The 16789-nt window shown below is 38.8% G+C and overlaps 1 protein-coding gene across 4 annotated transcripts in view; it reads left to right on the forward strand.

The window, feature by feature from the left end:
- The window catches only part of AKAP6 (A-kinase anchoring protein 6), a 493560-nt gene that overhangs the window by 264363 nt on the left and 212408 nt on the right, over nucleotides 1–16789 (forward strand). For 3 of the 4 annotated variants that reach the window (XM_060294728.1, XM_060294724.1, XM_060294725.1), the window contains 2 exons: nucleotides 4858–4954; nucleotides 6069–6235. In XM_060294728.1, coding sequence (XP_060150711.1) covers nucleotides 4858–4954; nucleotides 6069–6235 — 264 coding nt within the window. The remainder of the gene's footprint in view (nucleotides 1–4857; nucleotides 4955–6068; nucleotides 6236–16789) is intronic. The other variant, XM_060294726.1, reaches the window with a different exon arrangement.

Here is a 16789-nt window from a genome sequence, read left to right on the forward strand (position 1 = left end):
CAAAAATATTTACTCATGAAAATCTTTCCATTTTTGGCACATGTGGCATTTGGAAGGTATATTTTCTATTTTGAGGACCATCTGACCATCCTCTATGGATGGCATTGGGCAGAGCAGGAGAGAAACTGCCAGGCTGTGCACAGCGGATCATGACTTTCTTCCCCACCAAGAGCCCCTCTGGGAATGCAGGATGGTTCTGGGCACAGCTCAGTTGGAGCCCGGGTGGAGACAGCCTAAGGCAGATAGCAGGTGACTTTTCAAGCCTCTGCTTTTCTGACTGAACACACGTTCCTCCTCCTGCCCTTGTGAAAAAGCAAGTTTTCATTTTCTTAGGGTAGTAAAAATCTTTTGTGTGAAGAAAATGTGTCATCAAGTGTCTTATTCATCAGCATATATAGCATCTCTTTAAAATGACAGTGGGAGTAAAAGTTCATCAGTTCAATATGTCTTTCACATTTGGAGACTCCTGACTAATAAACCTCTGGTATTTATCATCAGAACAGCCAAAGAACTAAAATCTGACACATGCTGTTCTCACGCACTGAGAAAAACTTAAAAAGACAGAAGATTTTCTCCATTTTTCCTTCTTCCATTCATTTAGAAGAAAAAACATACCTTTTTTAATTTAAAAAAAATATGAGCATACAGAAACATCTGGCCTCCATTACCATAGCAGCCTCCTAAACGGCCTCCTTGTCTGCCCGTCTAAAGTCAACTCTGTATAAAAGCCAGAAAGATGTTTCTAGAACACAGAACTGTACTGGTCACCCTCCCGTGTTGTTGACCTCTTCTTCCATGACTCTTATGGCTCTTGGAGTAAAATGCCATGTGTAGCTGCAGCTCCCACATCCCCTGCTTCCACCTTGTCCCAGCCATACCAAGCTGCTTCTGGCTCCTCTATTCCTGCTGCAGTAAAGCGTGTCTCCAGCCCCACATGCAAATCAATCCTTTCTTCCCAAGCTCCGTGCCAGCCTCTGCAGAACCTGGTTCCCAGCTTGAGCTCCCACAGCACCTATCTAGCACTATCACACTCATACGGAATATAGCCTACAATCTTATTTTTACTTGGCCTGCATGATACTTTAATTAAAAAAAGTTAAATCTCATTGGGCATGCATATCACTGTTCAGTTTAACGCCCTGCCACTCTCTGTTATACATCAAACCCCAATTACATATTTATTCTGTGCTGGGTCATATAAGGCTACTTGCTTTTGATCTGTTTTACCCAACAGACTATAAGTGGTGTGTGCTGGAATTGGGTATTGTTAATTTTTGTGTCTATAGGCCTGGCAGAGACTGCTCAATAAATACCTGTTGTATTAATTTATGCTTTTTTTAAAAGCATATATTATGTCGGGAGAGATGCAGTAACTCTTTTTGGCCTCTCTGTTCACAAACATTATAAAATTCATGGACCTCAGTGGACCCGGCAGACACTAACAGTATTCCATGGGGATGGCAGAAAGTCTATGTTCATGATGTGATTCTGCTAAAACCTAGACATTTTGGATCTTTAAGCTTCTGAATATGATTATGGTCTTTCCCACTATTTCCTGTACCAGGAGATTCATATCAATTCTTATGATCCCTCATGAGTAGCTATCTTCATGTTTGTCATAGTTTTGTGCATCAAGGTGTACATTTCCTTGGTTTCATTTCATATCCACATGATCTCCATACTTCCATCAAACTGGGATCTTCAGAAATTTGAATGGAATAGGATAAGATGTAGATTTTTATCTACTTAGTAAGGTGTGATCATGATTAAAGTACAATCAGTATGCTTACCTGAATTTGGATCCTGACAAGGAGTAATGTACCCATATCTATAGATGCTGGTGAGGCTAGGAATACCCATTGGTCAACCTGTGAAGTGTCATCTTTTTGATAATCTAGTCCTTTGTCTCAGCCACTGTATTTTTCATTTCCTTAGTTATTCTCATCTAGATGTTCAGTTTCATGCTGCTGTAAAGACACGAAAAAGATGGGGTGTCTCACAGGTCCCAGGTTACTCATATTTATGGAATTTCACATAATCGTCAATGATGTAGGTCTGTGGTACCTGTCTATGGCCATGTTGTTGCTGTAAATTAAATCTGCAGAGAATGCCCTGCATTTTCAGGGAGTGCTATGGATGTTGCAAAGGGACTATATACCATAAGGCATTGCTGAGGAAACATGTTAGTAGCACAAGAATGGAGATGTGTCCAGGTATCAAGTTCAAAAAAAAAGAAAAGAAAAGAAAAAACTCTTTCGCCTAAGCTTCCTTCCTTAGGGAAGAAGTGGGGGCAGAATGGGGAGAGTTTATTACAGAATCCTTTAGCAGCCAGAAATTTCATTGACAATGTTGTTAATGTGCCTGCTTGCCTGCCTTCTCAGAGGCCCATTGTGAATTCCTTACTTGATATTATTAATGGTTAATGGATACATCTGAAAATTAAGCAATATTGTACCATTTGGGTAATAGTTATATTAAATGGTTCTTTCCTATAGCATAAAGCTTATCTTTTTTTAATAATGAATACTTCATCTTTTCCAATGTCCTAATCAAATGCTTCCACATTATCTTGAGGCAGAACCAGATCCAGCTGCATCTATTCTATGCTATTGGCTTCAATTATGTCAAATTGTCCAACCTACCCACAGGTCCTAAGGTTCTCTTTTGCTGAGACATGGGCCTGATGCACGTCTTTGGAAGCTCATGATTACCAACTATTCAGCACTAGTCTGTTGTAAGTAAACAGAGAATACTAGGCTAATTTTACAGTTATGAGGAAATCTCTAGAATAGATTTCTTCCTCAATGTTGGCATTCTCGGGTTGATCTCAAGTATTTTTCTTTTCCATGTCCCTTCTCCCTGAAACACAAACATGTACCTCAATCTGCATGGCATTCCTTCAGAGGTGATGATTTCCACTGCAGTGGCAAAAAGTAAATTACAGTCGTGTTTTGGCTATAAATAATAATTATTTAATTTTTAATAGCTATTATATCGTTTGGATTGACCAGAAGCATCAGGCTTCTGATATATTGTCAATACTTTATTTTATTCAACCAAATACCTGCAGCTGAAAGAGGGCAATACAAGAAATAGTGAACAACCCTTGGGGAAACCAGCAAGTCTCTTTCTGCCATATTATGCTGAAACTTTACTGTTCTTATGCTTCTAGTAAGATGAAATGATTCATCATTTTGGAGTCATTTTTTTTAGTCAAGATTCTTATCTTTATACTTCAAGTTCTGATCTGCCTGTCCCTATCTCCTTCATTTTCAGCTTATTTTGACTGTTGTGCTTTTTCTTTTGAGCTTTAAAAGACCCCTTTTTTCCACTAAGAAAAAGACTCACCAATGAACATCCAAGGTGATGGAGGATGCCCTTTGATGTGCAGGGGCCATGCCTTATACCCCTTAAATTGCTATTACCCTGTCCAGTGTACAGAATAGGCATAATACATGGTTTCTGAATGAATGAATGAGTGAAAGAATGGAAAAATTAATATCTAATTTCATAAGTTATGGTTGTTTAACCTCTTTCATCCAAATTACATTCCAACTGAGACTATCATCTCGAATTTCTGTCAAATATTCTTAATACTAAGTTCAGTGTGTAGTACATGCAGCCATTGCTCAGTGAGTGTTTAGTGAGAGCAAAGTATATTGTATACTTTGGAGCCCTATTACGGAGAAGCCGAAATGTGGAACATAGTCTTTCAAAATCCATACTTTTTCAAATTAGTCAAGTCGAGGAATGGATTTTCACCCTGAAGACTAACCATTGATTCAACAGATTGGTCACTATGATTACTCTCCATTGGACCTCCTGTGTTTGGAACACCTTATAACATTCCAGAGACGGAAAAATCTTTGGAAAACCATCTGTGTTTCTTGAAATATTTAAATGGAAACCTTCCCCTTGAGAGAGTCCTATTGATCCAGTTCAGCAGATATCCACTATTCCTGCAAACATTTATTGAACACCTCGTATGTGACATGAGTTGGAAATAAATGTGAAGCTGGCGATTCTTTCAATTGTAGTTCTTTCTTGCTTATAGTTTGGTAGGCAAGTATAGGAATAAAGCAGAATTCAGTATGATAAATTCTACAATAGAAGCAGGTATAAGGAGCAGAGGAAGCCGAGAGAGGGGAGTAATTAATTCTGTGTAAGGCATTAGGGAAGGCTTCCTGAAAGAAATGGCTCTGAGTTGCAATTCATCCATAACGGTCTTTGTCTTTTGGATGACTATCATGAGCGAAAAATGCCCCTGATGTACTCGACATATTCATTTATAACTCAATGTCATATTGTAAGGAATAAACTTAAAATTCAAACATTTGAAAACCATTGGACTCCTCACTACAGCACCTGAATCCACCTCAAAATCCTGTGGTTTGTGTGATATCTGAGAAACAGCTGAATCAAACCCCACTATATTAATGGATTTATATATGTGCACATAAGGCTAATATAATTTATGTTGCCAATTTTTTATGGTTTCATAAATAGTGCTATCAGTAACATTTCTAAAAAGTGACAAAATGAGCTCATATGTGCTGGTAGAAATTCAGTATATTTTATAGAACACTGCTACTCTTGATATAGCCCACGGGATGTGACTTTTCATAAAAACCTAATGAATTTCTAGATTTGTCAGCTGTTTCCAAACAGATGCACTCTGCTAACCTAATGGAAACATTCTGAGCCCAGATCCCAAATATCAATAGCTTTTAGTATTGCCAATTAGTTTGTCTATTGAGTGAATTGGACTGTGTGGCTCTTGATAAAAAGTAGCAAGTCATTTTGTATGGATGTTTTAACTGCCTTGCCAGGCTTTGATGCTCGTATCTTTCCTTGCAGAGTTTTAAGTTGAATGTAGACAGTCATTGTGCTCTCAAGGAAGCTGTGGAAGAGGAAGGACTCCAACTTCTCGAGCTTATTGCATCTCACAAAGCAGGTAAATCCTCCTGAAATATTGCAAGTCTTTATGTCTCCAGACTATTAAGAATGAAGAAGCATTGCTGTAAATTACTGCATATATTCACTTCCTTATGTATTATTAATATTTACATTATCAGATTGACCTTCAAGATTTATAAATGTTTCATATACTGCACACAATGCTGTGATACTTGTAAGATGAAATACTGCCTCCAAATGGTCTGTTCATTTGGGGCTTGGTGTTCGCCTGAGTTTCAATTGAAATCACATTCCTGAAAACTTCACTGACATGCTTTTTGATGTAGGTGCTCTGGAAATAACATTAAGATAATGAAGGAGAATTGTGCCTATAGTTATAATGCATATGCATTCAGGTACTTATAGATATCATTACAGATATAAGGCAGGCAGTCTAGAGATACCTGATTATTTCCCTGCCAATTCACACACATGAACGTTTTGCATGTTCTTTGCTGGTCATTGCATTAGCAGAGTTTTGGCCTTAGACCAATTCTTACTCCAGTATTAATGTATTTATGAGGAACAGATTATAAATAAGAAATAGTTTTGTCATTTGGTTATACTTATCCTGGTAGTAAAAGACCATAAGACAGGATGAATTACAGTTTGGCACTTGTTTTGAGCTTACCACAGCTAAATAAGAAAAGAGCAGCATTAATCTGATGTGGTAACACTAAAGCCTGCTGTCTTAAATCTGGCCCATTTACTATAGTTCGGGTTGAATTAACTTTACCTATTTCCATACATTTTCTGGTCATTATAAAGTCTCCACACAGATACACACAGGGCCTTTTATTTGGAATGTGAAGCTGTGGTGTTAATAATTTTTATGTATCGTGATTTTTTGTTCCATATACATTTCTTTAGTCAATATATTAAATCTAAGTCGATTCCAAACCATGCATCTACGTGGTCATCCCATTTTTGTGTCCTTATGCCTTCTGTCAAGTCAGAAATCCCCAACCTCAGTTCTGAGTGGCAGGTGATGGTAATGGTTGCTTAAAATTATGTTTATTGTTAGAAATATCCATCTAATTTGCTAAATGAAAAACAATAATGGGTAAAAGTGCAGTTGAGTTCGTAACTTGTGCTTTCCCCTCCTTTTGGAGAAGGACTAAAGGACATGCTGCGGATGATAGCAAGTCAATGGAAGGAGCTACAGAGGCAAATCAAACGGCAACACAGCTGGATTCTCAGGGCTCTGGATACCATCAAAGCTGCGATTCTGGCTACTGATGTGTCTGTGGAGGGTGAGGAAGGGACGGGAAGCCCCAAGGTAAATGGCTTGAAGTTTGTCTTATTTCCTCTTACTTCTGTTTTCTTTTGAACTAGGCACCACTGAAGTTTTCTTTCTACTCCTAAGGCTTTTCGTTTTTACTGGGTAAACTTTATATATCTCTCTCTGTATAGGTATGTATAAACAAAATGAAATGGTTAAGTTTAAAACAATAAAAAAGCCTACAACTTTCAAGTTTTCCAGGAAGGGGTCTTTTTGTGAAAAGTGGCAGAGTAGGAGGGGGAAAGTACTTTAGGGGTAGGAGAAAGGGGGACATAAAACATTTAGTAAACAAAACATAAAGCATCTTTAACATGAATAATCCGAATGGTTTTAAATTGTTTTGTTGCAACTATAAATCACTATAATCAGTGCAATCACTCAGCTCTGACATCCATTAGCCGCTTGGTTACAGCAAATTAACAAAGAAGAGAGAAAGTGATTCATTATCTCATTCCTGTTAATGACTATCAGATGCATTGCTTAATTAGGGGATAGTCATTGTAGTGAGAAGAAGGTCATATGCTTTGCTAAAAATCTTTTTGCTCTGAGTGTAAGTTCTCCACAATGGTGCATGCACCGAATACAAGTACTTTAAGAATGAATATTGACATGTTTTGGTTATCTGCTTTAGATTTACAAAATAATCCGTAAAGCGTATGCAGTTACATTTTAAATGAGGCACCTTCTGATACAGTGCACCACTGTTCTAAAGGTATCTTTGGGCTCATGATGTAGAAGATAATGGACTCATGAAGTAGAAGATAATTTTATTAATTTGATATTTTCTTGCAATCTCTCTTTTCTTTTGTATTTGTTCTTTTGTGAAAGTTGATGCAGAAAACCAGTCTCATAATAGACTAAGCATGGAAACATACTGTAACATGGGGGGAACAGATTTAAGAGTTCATGGCTTCTATTCCTGGCATGGACAAAGTAATTAAATCATCATCAAGTCACATTTATTCAGTCCCCATGTGGATTGGCATTGGGCTAAATGTATACAGAGCGAGTTAAACAAACCCTCTGCCCTCTGAGCCTCACATTCTCAAGTGCAGGCAAGGAGAAACCCAATCTGCCCTGCAGTGGTGAGGCCACGCAGCCAGTGAAAAACTTAGGTGGTTTATAGCTTTGGAATCTCGAACAACAACCTTGAACTTATTTGTTGGAAACAGAGGATGGAATGATGAGCTCAGTTCCCTTTAAAGAAGGTTCCATGGAGGAGGTCACATTTCAGAAAATACTTGAAGGAAGGAAGAGAGGTGGCTTGGCACATGCACACATATTTTAGGAAGTGACGTGATGAAAGGATCAAAGCTGGAACTAATCATAGGGAATGGAGAGTGTCTTCAGCAGACTTCTCAGGGCAGAAGTGGAGCCCTTTCGAGGAGCAGACTGCAGGAAGAAGTTGATTGGGCTAATACTTTGGCTGGGATAGGGGGCAGTGATGATGAGAAAGGACACGACTAAAAACTTTGTTGTGTTTTATTTATTTAACAAAAATAAACTGAGTGCTTACTTTTTAAAAGCTATCCTGTATTGGATGCATTCCACATGCCAGACACTGTTCTACAGTACTTCTGTGTATTCTCTCATTTAATTCTCACAACAAACTATTTAAACCTTATAAATAAGGCAGTCCTATTCTAATTTCCAATGGAAAAAATGGAGGCACAGAGAAGTTAAGTAACTGGCTTAAGGTCACACAGGTAGTAGGTAGCAGAGCTAGGATTTGAATCTGAGCCCTTTGGCCCCCGAGCCCATTTTCAACACCACCTAGAGCACTGCCTGTTACTGGCACTGCTCAAGGTGGGGCATGGTGGTGGACAATCAGCCTCAGTACCTGTCTCACGGAGCTTGTGGTGAAGTGGGGTGACAGACTTAAATCTAACAACCATGCTTTTAGAAACCATGATGGGCTGTGAAAGAAAAGAAAAGGAAGCAACCAGAGGTTGGACTGGGAGAAGCGATTTAGATCAGGGCATCAGGGAGCGCTTCTTTGAGGAAGTGGCATTCTGTGAGCAGGCTGTGCAGCTAGAGGGGAGGTGGGGAGTGTGCAAGGGAGGCTGAGTGGCTGTGGGCACAAAGGGGAGGGTTTGGGAGTGAGCAGGGAAACGACAGCATTGATTCGCAGCCTAAAAACCTGTCCTTGGCTTTGGTGTGGAGCGTGGGCGGGTGAGTGCGGTGAGTCTGGGTGAGGGTGGGGAGGCACCAAAGTGGAGCTGCAGAGATGGTGCAATCACCTGCGTTAATAGAAGACCTGTGTTGAAAACGAGTGGCTCTATTCACCAGGGCCAGTTTGAACTGGACACTTTTAAATGAGCTCATTTTGTCGGGAGATGCTGAGATGAAGTAAAGAGGATAACTGAGCCAAATGGGGAAAAAGTATTATTAAATGAGAGGCAATGTCAACATTTCTCAAAAAGAGGACCACCTTCCCCAGGCCCCGCCTCAAATGAGTCAGTCTCCTGGGAAGGGCCCCAGAATCTGCATTCCACAAGCTCCCAGAAAACCGGCTGTCATAGGCTCTAAGAAGGCCCTTTTCCTACGGTGCTATACGATCCTCACATAACGGGGATCCTCACACAATGTGAAAGAATGTCCTGTTGTTACTTACAATACCAAATAATTGGTATCAACCAAAATGTTTAAAACAGGGGCTGTTTAATTAAATTATGCTACATCTTATCCTAATGAAAGGTTACATAACCATTGAAAATAATGTTTTAGAAGAGAATTTTTAAACATTGGAAGAGACCTATAAGATGCAATTTTATATTTTAAAATGTCTTTGAATTTTCTAAGTCTCTACAATGAGTTAGAATTATTTTAACCAGAAAAATAAAGAATATATGTAAAATGCAAGAATTACAAAGTGATTTAAAAGGTAGAATATATGCCATTGATCTGAAGGGACTTGAGATGTGAATTTAGATATTAGGAGGAAAAATAGATACATCTGATTCTTAATGATTTGGGTGTCTCAGTTCTAAACAAAACAAAACAACAACAGCAACGAAAACCCTCTCTATTTGAATCATCTCCCAAGTGAAAATGTCTTTCTTGAGTCACATCAGTCTACAAAGAATAGCATAAGTAGTTTTTCTGGTTAATAGTATTACTATTCCAAAGCATTTTCATGTCACGCTATGTGCACAGTGTGGTGCATCTAAAAGCGGCTACGAGGAGAGGCTTCTGTGGGCGTCTACAGATGTAGAACCTGAGGGAGGTGTGAGAGTCTAAGACTTGGATGTGACAGAGCTGGCCACACCCCAGGCCTTTGCCTCCCAGCTAGTTCTCTCTTCCCCAGTTTGGGTTGAATTTTCTTAGGACAGATGAACTCATCCATGGTCAAGGGTGAAGGTGAAATCAACTTAAGACAAAGAAAATATATTTCTAAATTTAAGCTTAGGAAACTGAGGAGAAATCAGAATGGCCATTCCTTCTGTTTGCTTAATGTTTATGAACTGCCTTCCTTAGTCCCTTGGGCAAGCACAAGGAATAACAGGAGGGGCTCAGACTATGAAGTCAGACTGTCTGAGCTCAACTCCTGACACTTAACTAGCAATGACTTAACTTCTCTGTGCCTCAGCTCCCTCATTTGTATGACGGAGGCAATGCTAACATCCACCTCAAGGAACTGTGATGCAGATTAAGGGGTGCCTGGCATATAGTAAGTCTGAGATGAGGGTAAATGTGCAAGAATTCATACTCTAGTGGTGGAGACAACAGACAAATAATTCTAATAGAATCTGACAAATACTCTAGTAGAGGTAGGTACAAAGTTCTATGAGCACAAGGAGAAGGAAATAACTACCCCCAAGTGGGAGTATCAAGGAGAGACTTGCAAGGGGGTTGATGTTCTAAATGGAGGGTGGAGGGAAGGATTTCTGCCTGGGTGAAGTTGATGGGCACAGAGAACAGACCTGGGATCTTCTGGGCCACGATTAGGCCAGCTTGCCGCAATCTACCCAAGGCTCACGATGTGACAAAAAATGACCCTTAATGATCAGTGATGTGAGCAGTAATTCCTCGTATGTCTCTAACTGACACTATCCAAGCCGAGTGAGGTCCCTAAACAGAATGTATCTAATCTGTCCTGTTTAAACAGAAATTTTTCTTTCCATATTGCACCAAATAGAGCAAACTTAAACCCTGGAGTTCACCAAGACTGAAAGCTGGATTCAACTTTTTATCTATCATGTCGGCCCTCTTTCTGTGACGTGACCTTGAGCAGGTCATGTACGAATTGTGCCATGAAATGCATCTCCTAGCACAGCAGTTATGATCATCTATTTCATCTTAGTCCTAAAAGAGGAACTAAAATTAAAACATAATAAAAAAAATAACTCCAGAATTCATCTTAGGTTTACTTCAGAAGCTACTGGGAACTTGAGAAGCATAATAGAAAATCTAAGGAATATATCTAGGGGGTATTTTTCTTTTTTACCTTGTTTGAGAGACTGCAGAAAATGACTTGGTCTTAGAAACCTCGTAAAGAAGGAGGATAGGAGGAAATTCAAAGACTCTGGGAAACTTCTCCCCCAGGACTCGGCAGCATACCTTATTTGTTGTATTTCATTTTAAAAAAAGTGTTTTCCCAGGATTGTGAGATCTTTTATACATGGAAATAGAAAATAAAATTCACCAATTCTAGAAATAGAGCTTTGGCATGCATATCCAAGAATTGAAAGTATGCTTGTAATTATATATTTTATTTTAAGATAGATTGATGAAAGTTTATCACCTTAAACTAGGCTTTTTCAGTATGTTAAACTTATGAATGGTGTATAGCTGGAGGGATTTCAAAACACAGTGAATATCTAACTCCTAACAAAGGGTGCATTCTTTTTTTGACCTCTCAAGGCAAAAAACAAAAATCCTGAAAGGAAAGAAGCATTCTTAAATTTTGCACATTGCCTCCTTTAAACTGTACTTATCCTCTGTTTTTACTTTTTACCTATAGAGCTTGCCATCATTACAGATGTCTTAGAATCAAGGCCAGGATTTCCCCACATGACATCTCGAACTTTGCATCATAGAAAGCACATAACAATGGTTCTTTTGTCCTCTTTAAGGAAATATATACATTTCCAAAATAAAGAATATTTGAAGACTTTATTGTATATTCAGAGAACTTTATAGCTACTAGAAGGGTGACCTAGCCTGGGTTCCAACCAAGATCTTCACTTCCTTAGTGAAAGGAGATAGAGGGTTTAGCTGCTTTGAACTCTAGGGTTGTGCTTATTTTATCTGGCTTCTTTGAGGTTCTTAGATTGAAGTTGTCATCCCTTTGGAAATGGATATCAGACTGTGAAGGTCATCAATGTTATCTATTCAACAATAGCACAAGAACAACTGATTCACTTTGTTATAAAGCAGAAACTAACACACCATTGTAAAGCAATTATACTCCAATAAAGATGTTTTAAAAAAAAAAAGAACAAAGTTAAGGACATTTCTTAAATATGTTTGCTCAGGTCTACGAATGACAGTTTCAGATATTGGCTGAGAAGGGACGTTTGTGGGTACTCTAACTTGGGTATGTCACTGACCACCTAGCCTTTCACTGAATGTCAAGAGTGGGCAAGTCTAATACTAACACATATTTTCTGTTTGTTTACCAGACACCCAAGTCTTAACCTAGTATTTATGCTAATGAGTTATGGGTAACTTTCTTTAACTGAAGGGAGAGAAAGAGGCTGATTTAGGGAGGACTTTATATGATAATTTTCTCTGTGTTATATAGTATCTCTTGGGTAACAGTGCAGCTGGATATTATTATCCTGGAACGGAATTTGATCCTGATTCTTCCAAAGCATTGGTGAGACAAAGCATTGTCTCTGCATTCTTTTCTTTTCTGGCTCAAATGCTTTTGTAGTTGCATGCTGTTTAATATAGGATCTTCAGAAACAGCTTTAAGATATTGAATGGGAATTGCATTTATATATGGTTAGTCCCACATACACTTGGCACTGACATATATAAAGAATTACTTAAGATACTTTTCTCTTTTCCTCATGCAAAAAAAAGGAGCACAGGTATATGTTGTCAAAGGAACCAGAAATGATATCATAAGCTTAAACTGGGCCTAAAGTAGTAGAAACAAAGACAACAGGCAAAGGCCTGGCCATTATTTATTGAGTGCTGACAGAGGGGCTCTGCCCAGTGCCAGGTCAGACATGAGGGAAGACACGCTTTTCTGCTCAGTGGGCTTATCGTCTCAGTGTAAGCACACAGTGTAACATCTTGTCTAATGTAGATTGGGCTATCTTAGATCTAGAATAATAGATCACCTAAGATTTAGATCATCTTAATTAGGATGTTGGCAGATTGAAATGGAATGGAGTTCTTGATGCAAGCAAATGAGTAGTAAATGCATTACCAATTCCACCTCTTCCTTGCAGAATTCTTCCTAAAAGCCAGTATCCAGTTCCTTTCCTGCTAAACTATATAAACAGTACTGAAATGCAGTACCTAAGGAGAGCTCTTTCTTCTACTGTGGATTCTTCAGTAGTCCTTTTTTTGTTAATAGAAGGGCAACTTTTCTTCAAAAATGTTTGTGAAAGACAGAAACAAAAGTGAGTTATTTTTTTGAAGATCAGTTGTGGTTACTAAATTTGTGATGGAATCGAATAAAAGATAGTTCTTCTAATCTCCTTGAGGCACTTAAATTTGCATATTATCAGATGTGTGGGTGGGCCCAAGATGAGGAAATTTTTTAGTAGTCTGCCACTGTAACTAGGTGACTGAAAAAATGATTGAGATGATATAACATATATTAAGTCAAAGGACAGCTAATGGTCAGCCCTATCATGGTCTATATGATGTATAAAACCATAGCTTATCTTGATTTTTCGTACTGTGTTTCCATTGCTGGATGATTCTGGGAGTGAAATTCTTTGGTGTCTCTAATCAACACAGGGAAATGTCACTGGCAAGAGTAGGTAGCCTATTTTTTTTTCCCTATTTAGTCAAAGAGTGCCTAATCTCTGAATCCGTAACAACTAGAGTTGCAGAGATGCATGGTATTAGAAGCAAAGTTACATTCTGCAGAAAGCAACACTCTTTTACTGGCAGAACTCACATTTTGTAACTCAGCCTGATCTATTTTGAAGATAATATATAGTTGAACACCTTAGAGGTACTTTTGATATATAGTGGAGGTCAACATTTTTTTAAAAATCTGTAAGTATTTAAGCACAAAAAAGAAGGCAAGATACAGAATTGCTTCAAAAAACCACTTTAAAATTAATAAGTAAATTATTTGAAAGTGTGGAACAATTACCTCAGTGTGTGATTTACACTTTTTCCCCAGAATGTGTTGTTTCTGGCAGGGGAGCGTCTGAGCTGGGAGAGCCCTGCTAAAGGGATTACTTTGCTCTGGCTCTTGTGTTTATTGAGTCACCTAGGACTTCTTATAAAACAGCAGTTTTCAAATGTACACACACCTGCACTCAACACCCTGAATACTCCAAAAGTTTGTTTAACTGTTCTCACACCCAGAGTATCTCTCCCATCCAGTGAGGTCAAAAAGCATTGAGATGTCCACATTCTGGTTTTTCCTTCTCCTCGGAAATTACCTGGAATATAGCCATTTATGTGGTTCTGATGCTAACAGAGACAGAGATATTTTTTCAGTGTACTGTAGTGCTCTTTGCCGCCAGGCCTCACCGAACATCACCAGTCTTACCTCCCACTGTGCCAAAATGAAGGTTTACGTTTCTCAGCAAACATTAACTAGATTAGAGGTCCTGCTGGGCCAGAGTCCAGGGATCCATCTCACTGCGGCTTCCAGGCCATTTTGCGTTGGGTGGGAGTGGTGACTTCTCATCTTTGTACTTATCTGGCCTGCAGAGGCCAACACTGGTTTAGCATTGCCCCCTGCAGGGCTAAGCAAGACCATGGATCTTTCTGTGTGAGAAAGGGGAAAGGGAAAAAGGAAGCCTAAAGCAAGAGGCTAAGACAAAGCAAAAGAGAGAGGGAAAGAAAAGAGAGAGAAGGAACAGAAAGAGAAAGATAAAAGAAGGAAGTATGTATCCAGTGAAGTTCATCTGCCTAAGTTCCTTCATGAACATTAATGCTTTCATGTCTCTTGCTCTTTCTATCTTATTCTTTCCTTTCTCTAGCTGTGGAACTCAAAGCCAGAAAAACTGTCTTTATTTTTGACATCTTAGACATTATTGTATAACCATTGTGTGTGTGTGTGTCTAACATACTCTATTAATGGGGTTAGCATAGTTAGCAGGCTTACTATGGTCTAGGTTTGTATCAAGCCTTTTACCTGGATCGTCTCGTTCATTCTTCCCAACAGTATAGCAGTTGTAGCTTCTGTTGTCATTTTTACTTTACTGATAAAAAACTTAGGCTCCAAACACATATTAGGTACTCAGGCTTATTCAAAGTCTTTTTGAAATCCGTATGTGACAGCGTAAAGGCCAAATTCCTTACCCTGTCATTGGACTCCACCTACTTAGTCAAGATTCATGTCACTGTTTCATTTCGTTAATGTTCTAGTTAATTCACCATCTTCCAAATGCCTTTTCCCTTTGCTTTTGACCAGGGCTTTTCCCATTCTCTCTACTTACACTGCTCTTATCCGTCCTTAAAATTGATAAATATTGAATACGTAACTACATTGTGATGTCATAGCTCTGGACAGGACACTGTTCCTCTCCATGCTCACTGCCCAGCAGTAGAGAAAGACACACACATATATAATTCTAAATTAAGGCAGACTGTGTGATGAATACTATAATAAGAGATAGGAACATAAGAAATAGGGAAATTGGGGGAAGGGACATTATTTCAATCTGATTGTGCCTGGGAAAGCTCTTTGCTCTAAGAGAAGATGGATTTTTGTGGAGGTCTCTAATATTCTGACAAATTGTTAGTAGGAAGATATTGAAGGGAGAGCATTCCAGGTAGAGGAAATAACATGGTAAAAAGCATGGGAAAAAGGAAGATATGAGGGACATCTAGAGAATGGTGAACAGCGAATAGTTTGGCTCTTTTGAACATAGAGTGTCCATGTGTTTATGGGAAGGGATGAGGACCTAGTGGAAAATAAAGCCTGAAAAGCTTTGAGCTATGTACTGGAGAGGTCTGAATGTCAGCTGAAGAGTTTGTGTTTTGTTAGTATGCCTTTAGCGTTTTTAATCAACGGTCCCCAACATTTTGGCACCAGGGACCGGTTTCGTGGAAGACAATTTTTCCACAGACAGGGGGAGGGGGGGATGGTTCAGGCAGTACTGTGAGCGAGGGTTCAGTTGGTAATGAGGGTGATGGGGAGCTGCAGATGAAGCTTCTGTGTGGCCCGGCTCCTAACAGGCCACGGACTGGTACTGGTCCATGGCCCGGGGGTTGGGGACCCCTGTTTTAATGATTGGATTTAGCCACAGAAAACAGATGGCAAAAGTAGGATGAGAGCGGAAGGACTGACAATGAATTAGGAAACTAGTATAATAACTAAAGGCAGTGAAATTCAAGCAGTGGCCATGATTATAGAAAGAAAAAAGTAGAAGCGATATTATAGAAGAAATATTAGGATTTGGCATTGAGGGAATGGAGGTCAGAGGGAATAGTTAATGATGATTCAAAGGAATTGAGCATGAACAGTTAGGAGAATGGTGTTACTATTAACTGAGGTAGGACAGATGTCTAATTAATAAGAATATCTGGATGTATAACCTGGGCAGAGATATTTTGTAACCTCTGCAGGTGATTCCAAAGTGCAGGCAAGTTTGAGAACAATGATTTAGAGATGGGAGAAGCCAAAAAATTATCTGTGTAGTTATGTGCAACACTCAGTTGAAAATGTAAGCCTGAAGCTTGGAGCAGGGATCAATGCTGAGGTTGCAGGTTTGACAGTACACATAGATTTTAAAAAAAAAATTTTTATTGGAGTATAGCTGATTTACAATGTTGTGTTTCAGGTGTACAGCAAAGTGAGTCAGTTATACATAAACATATATCCACTCTTTTTTAGATTCTATTCCCATGTAGGTCATTACGGAGTATTGAGTAGAGTTCCCTGTGCTGCACAGTAGGTTCTTATTAGTTATCTATTTTATATATAGTAGTGTGTATATGTCAATCCCAATTTCCCAATTTATCCCTCCCCTGCCTTTACCCCCTTAAGTTTGTTTTCCATATCTGTGACTTAAGTTTGTTTTCCATATCTGTGGAAAACAGATATGGAACCTTAAGATTGTTTTTCATATCTGTGACTCTATTTCTGTTTTGTAAATAGGTTCACTTGTACCATTTTTTTAGATTCCATCTATAGGCAATATAGATGTCTTTCTTTGTCTCACTTACTTTGTCTTTCCTTGTCTGACTTACTTCACTCAGTATGACAATCTGTAGGTCCATCCATGTTGCTGCAAATGACATTATTTCGTTCTTTTTTATGGCTGAGTAATATTCCATTGTATATATGTACCACATCTTTATCCATTCCTCTATTGATGGACATTTAGGTTGCTTTCATGTCCTGGCTATTGTAAATAGTGCTGCAATGAACACTGGGTTGCATGTATCTTTTCAAATTAT

The sequence above is a fragment of the Globicephala melas genome, chromosome 2, assembly GCF_963455315.2.
Source record: "Globicephala melas chromosome 2, mGloMel1.2, whole genome shotgun sequence".
In the NCBI taxonomy this organism is placed as follows: domain Eukaryota; kingdom Metazoa; phylum Chordata; class Mammalia; order Artiodactyla; family Delphinidae; genus Globicephala; species Globicephala melas.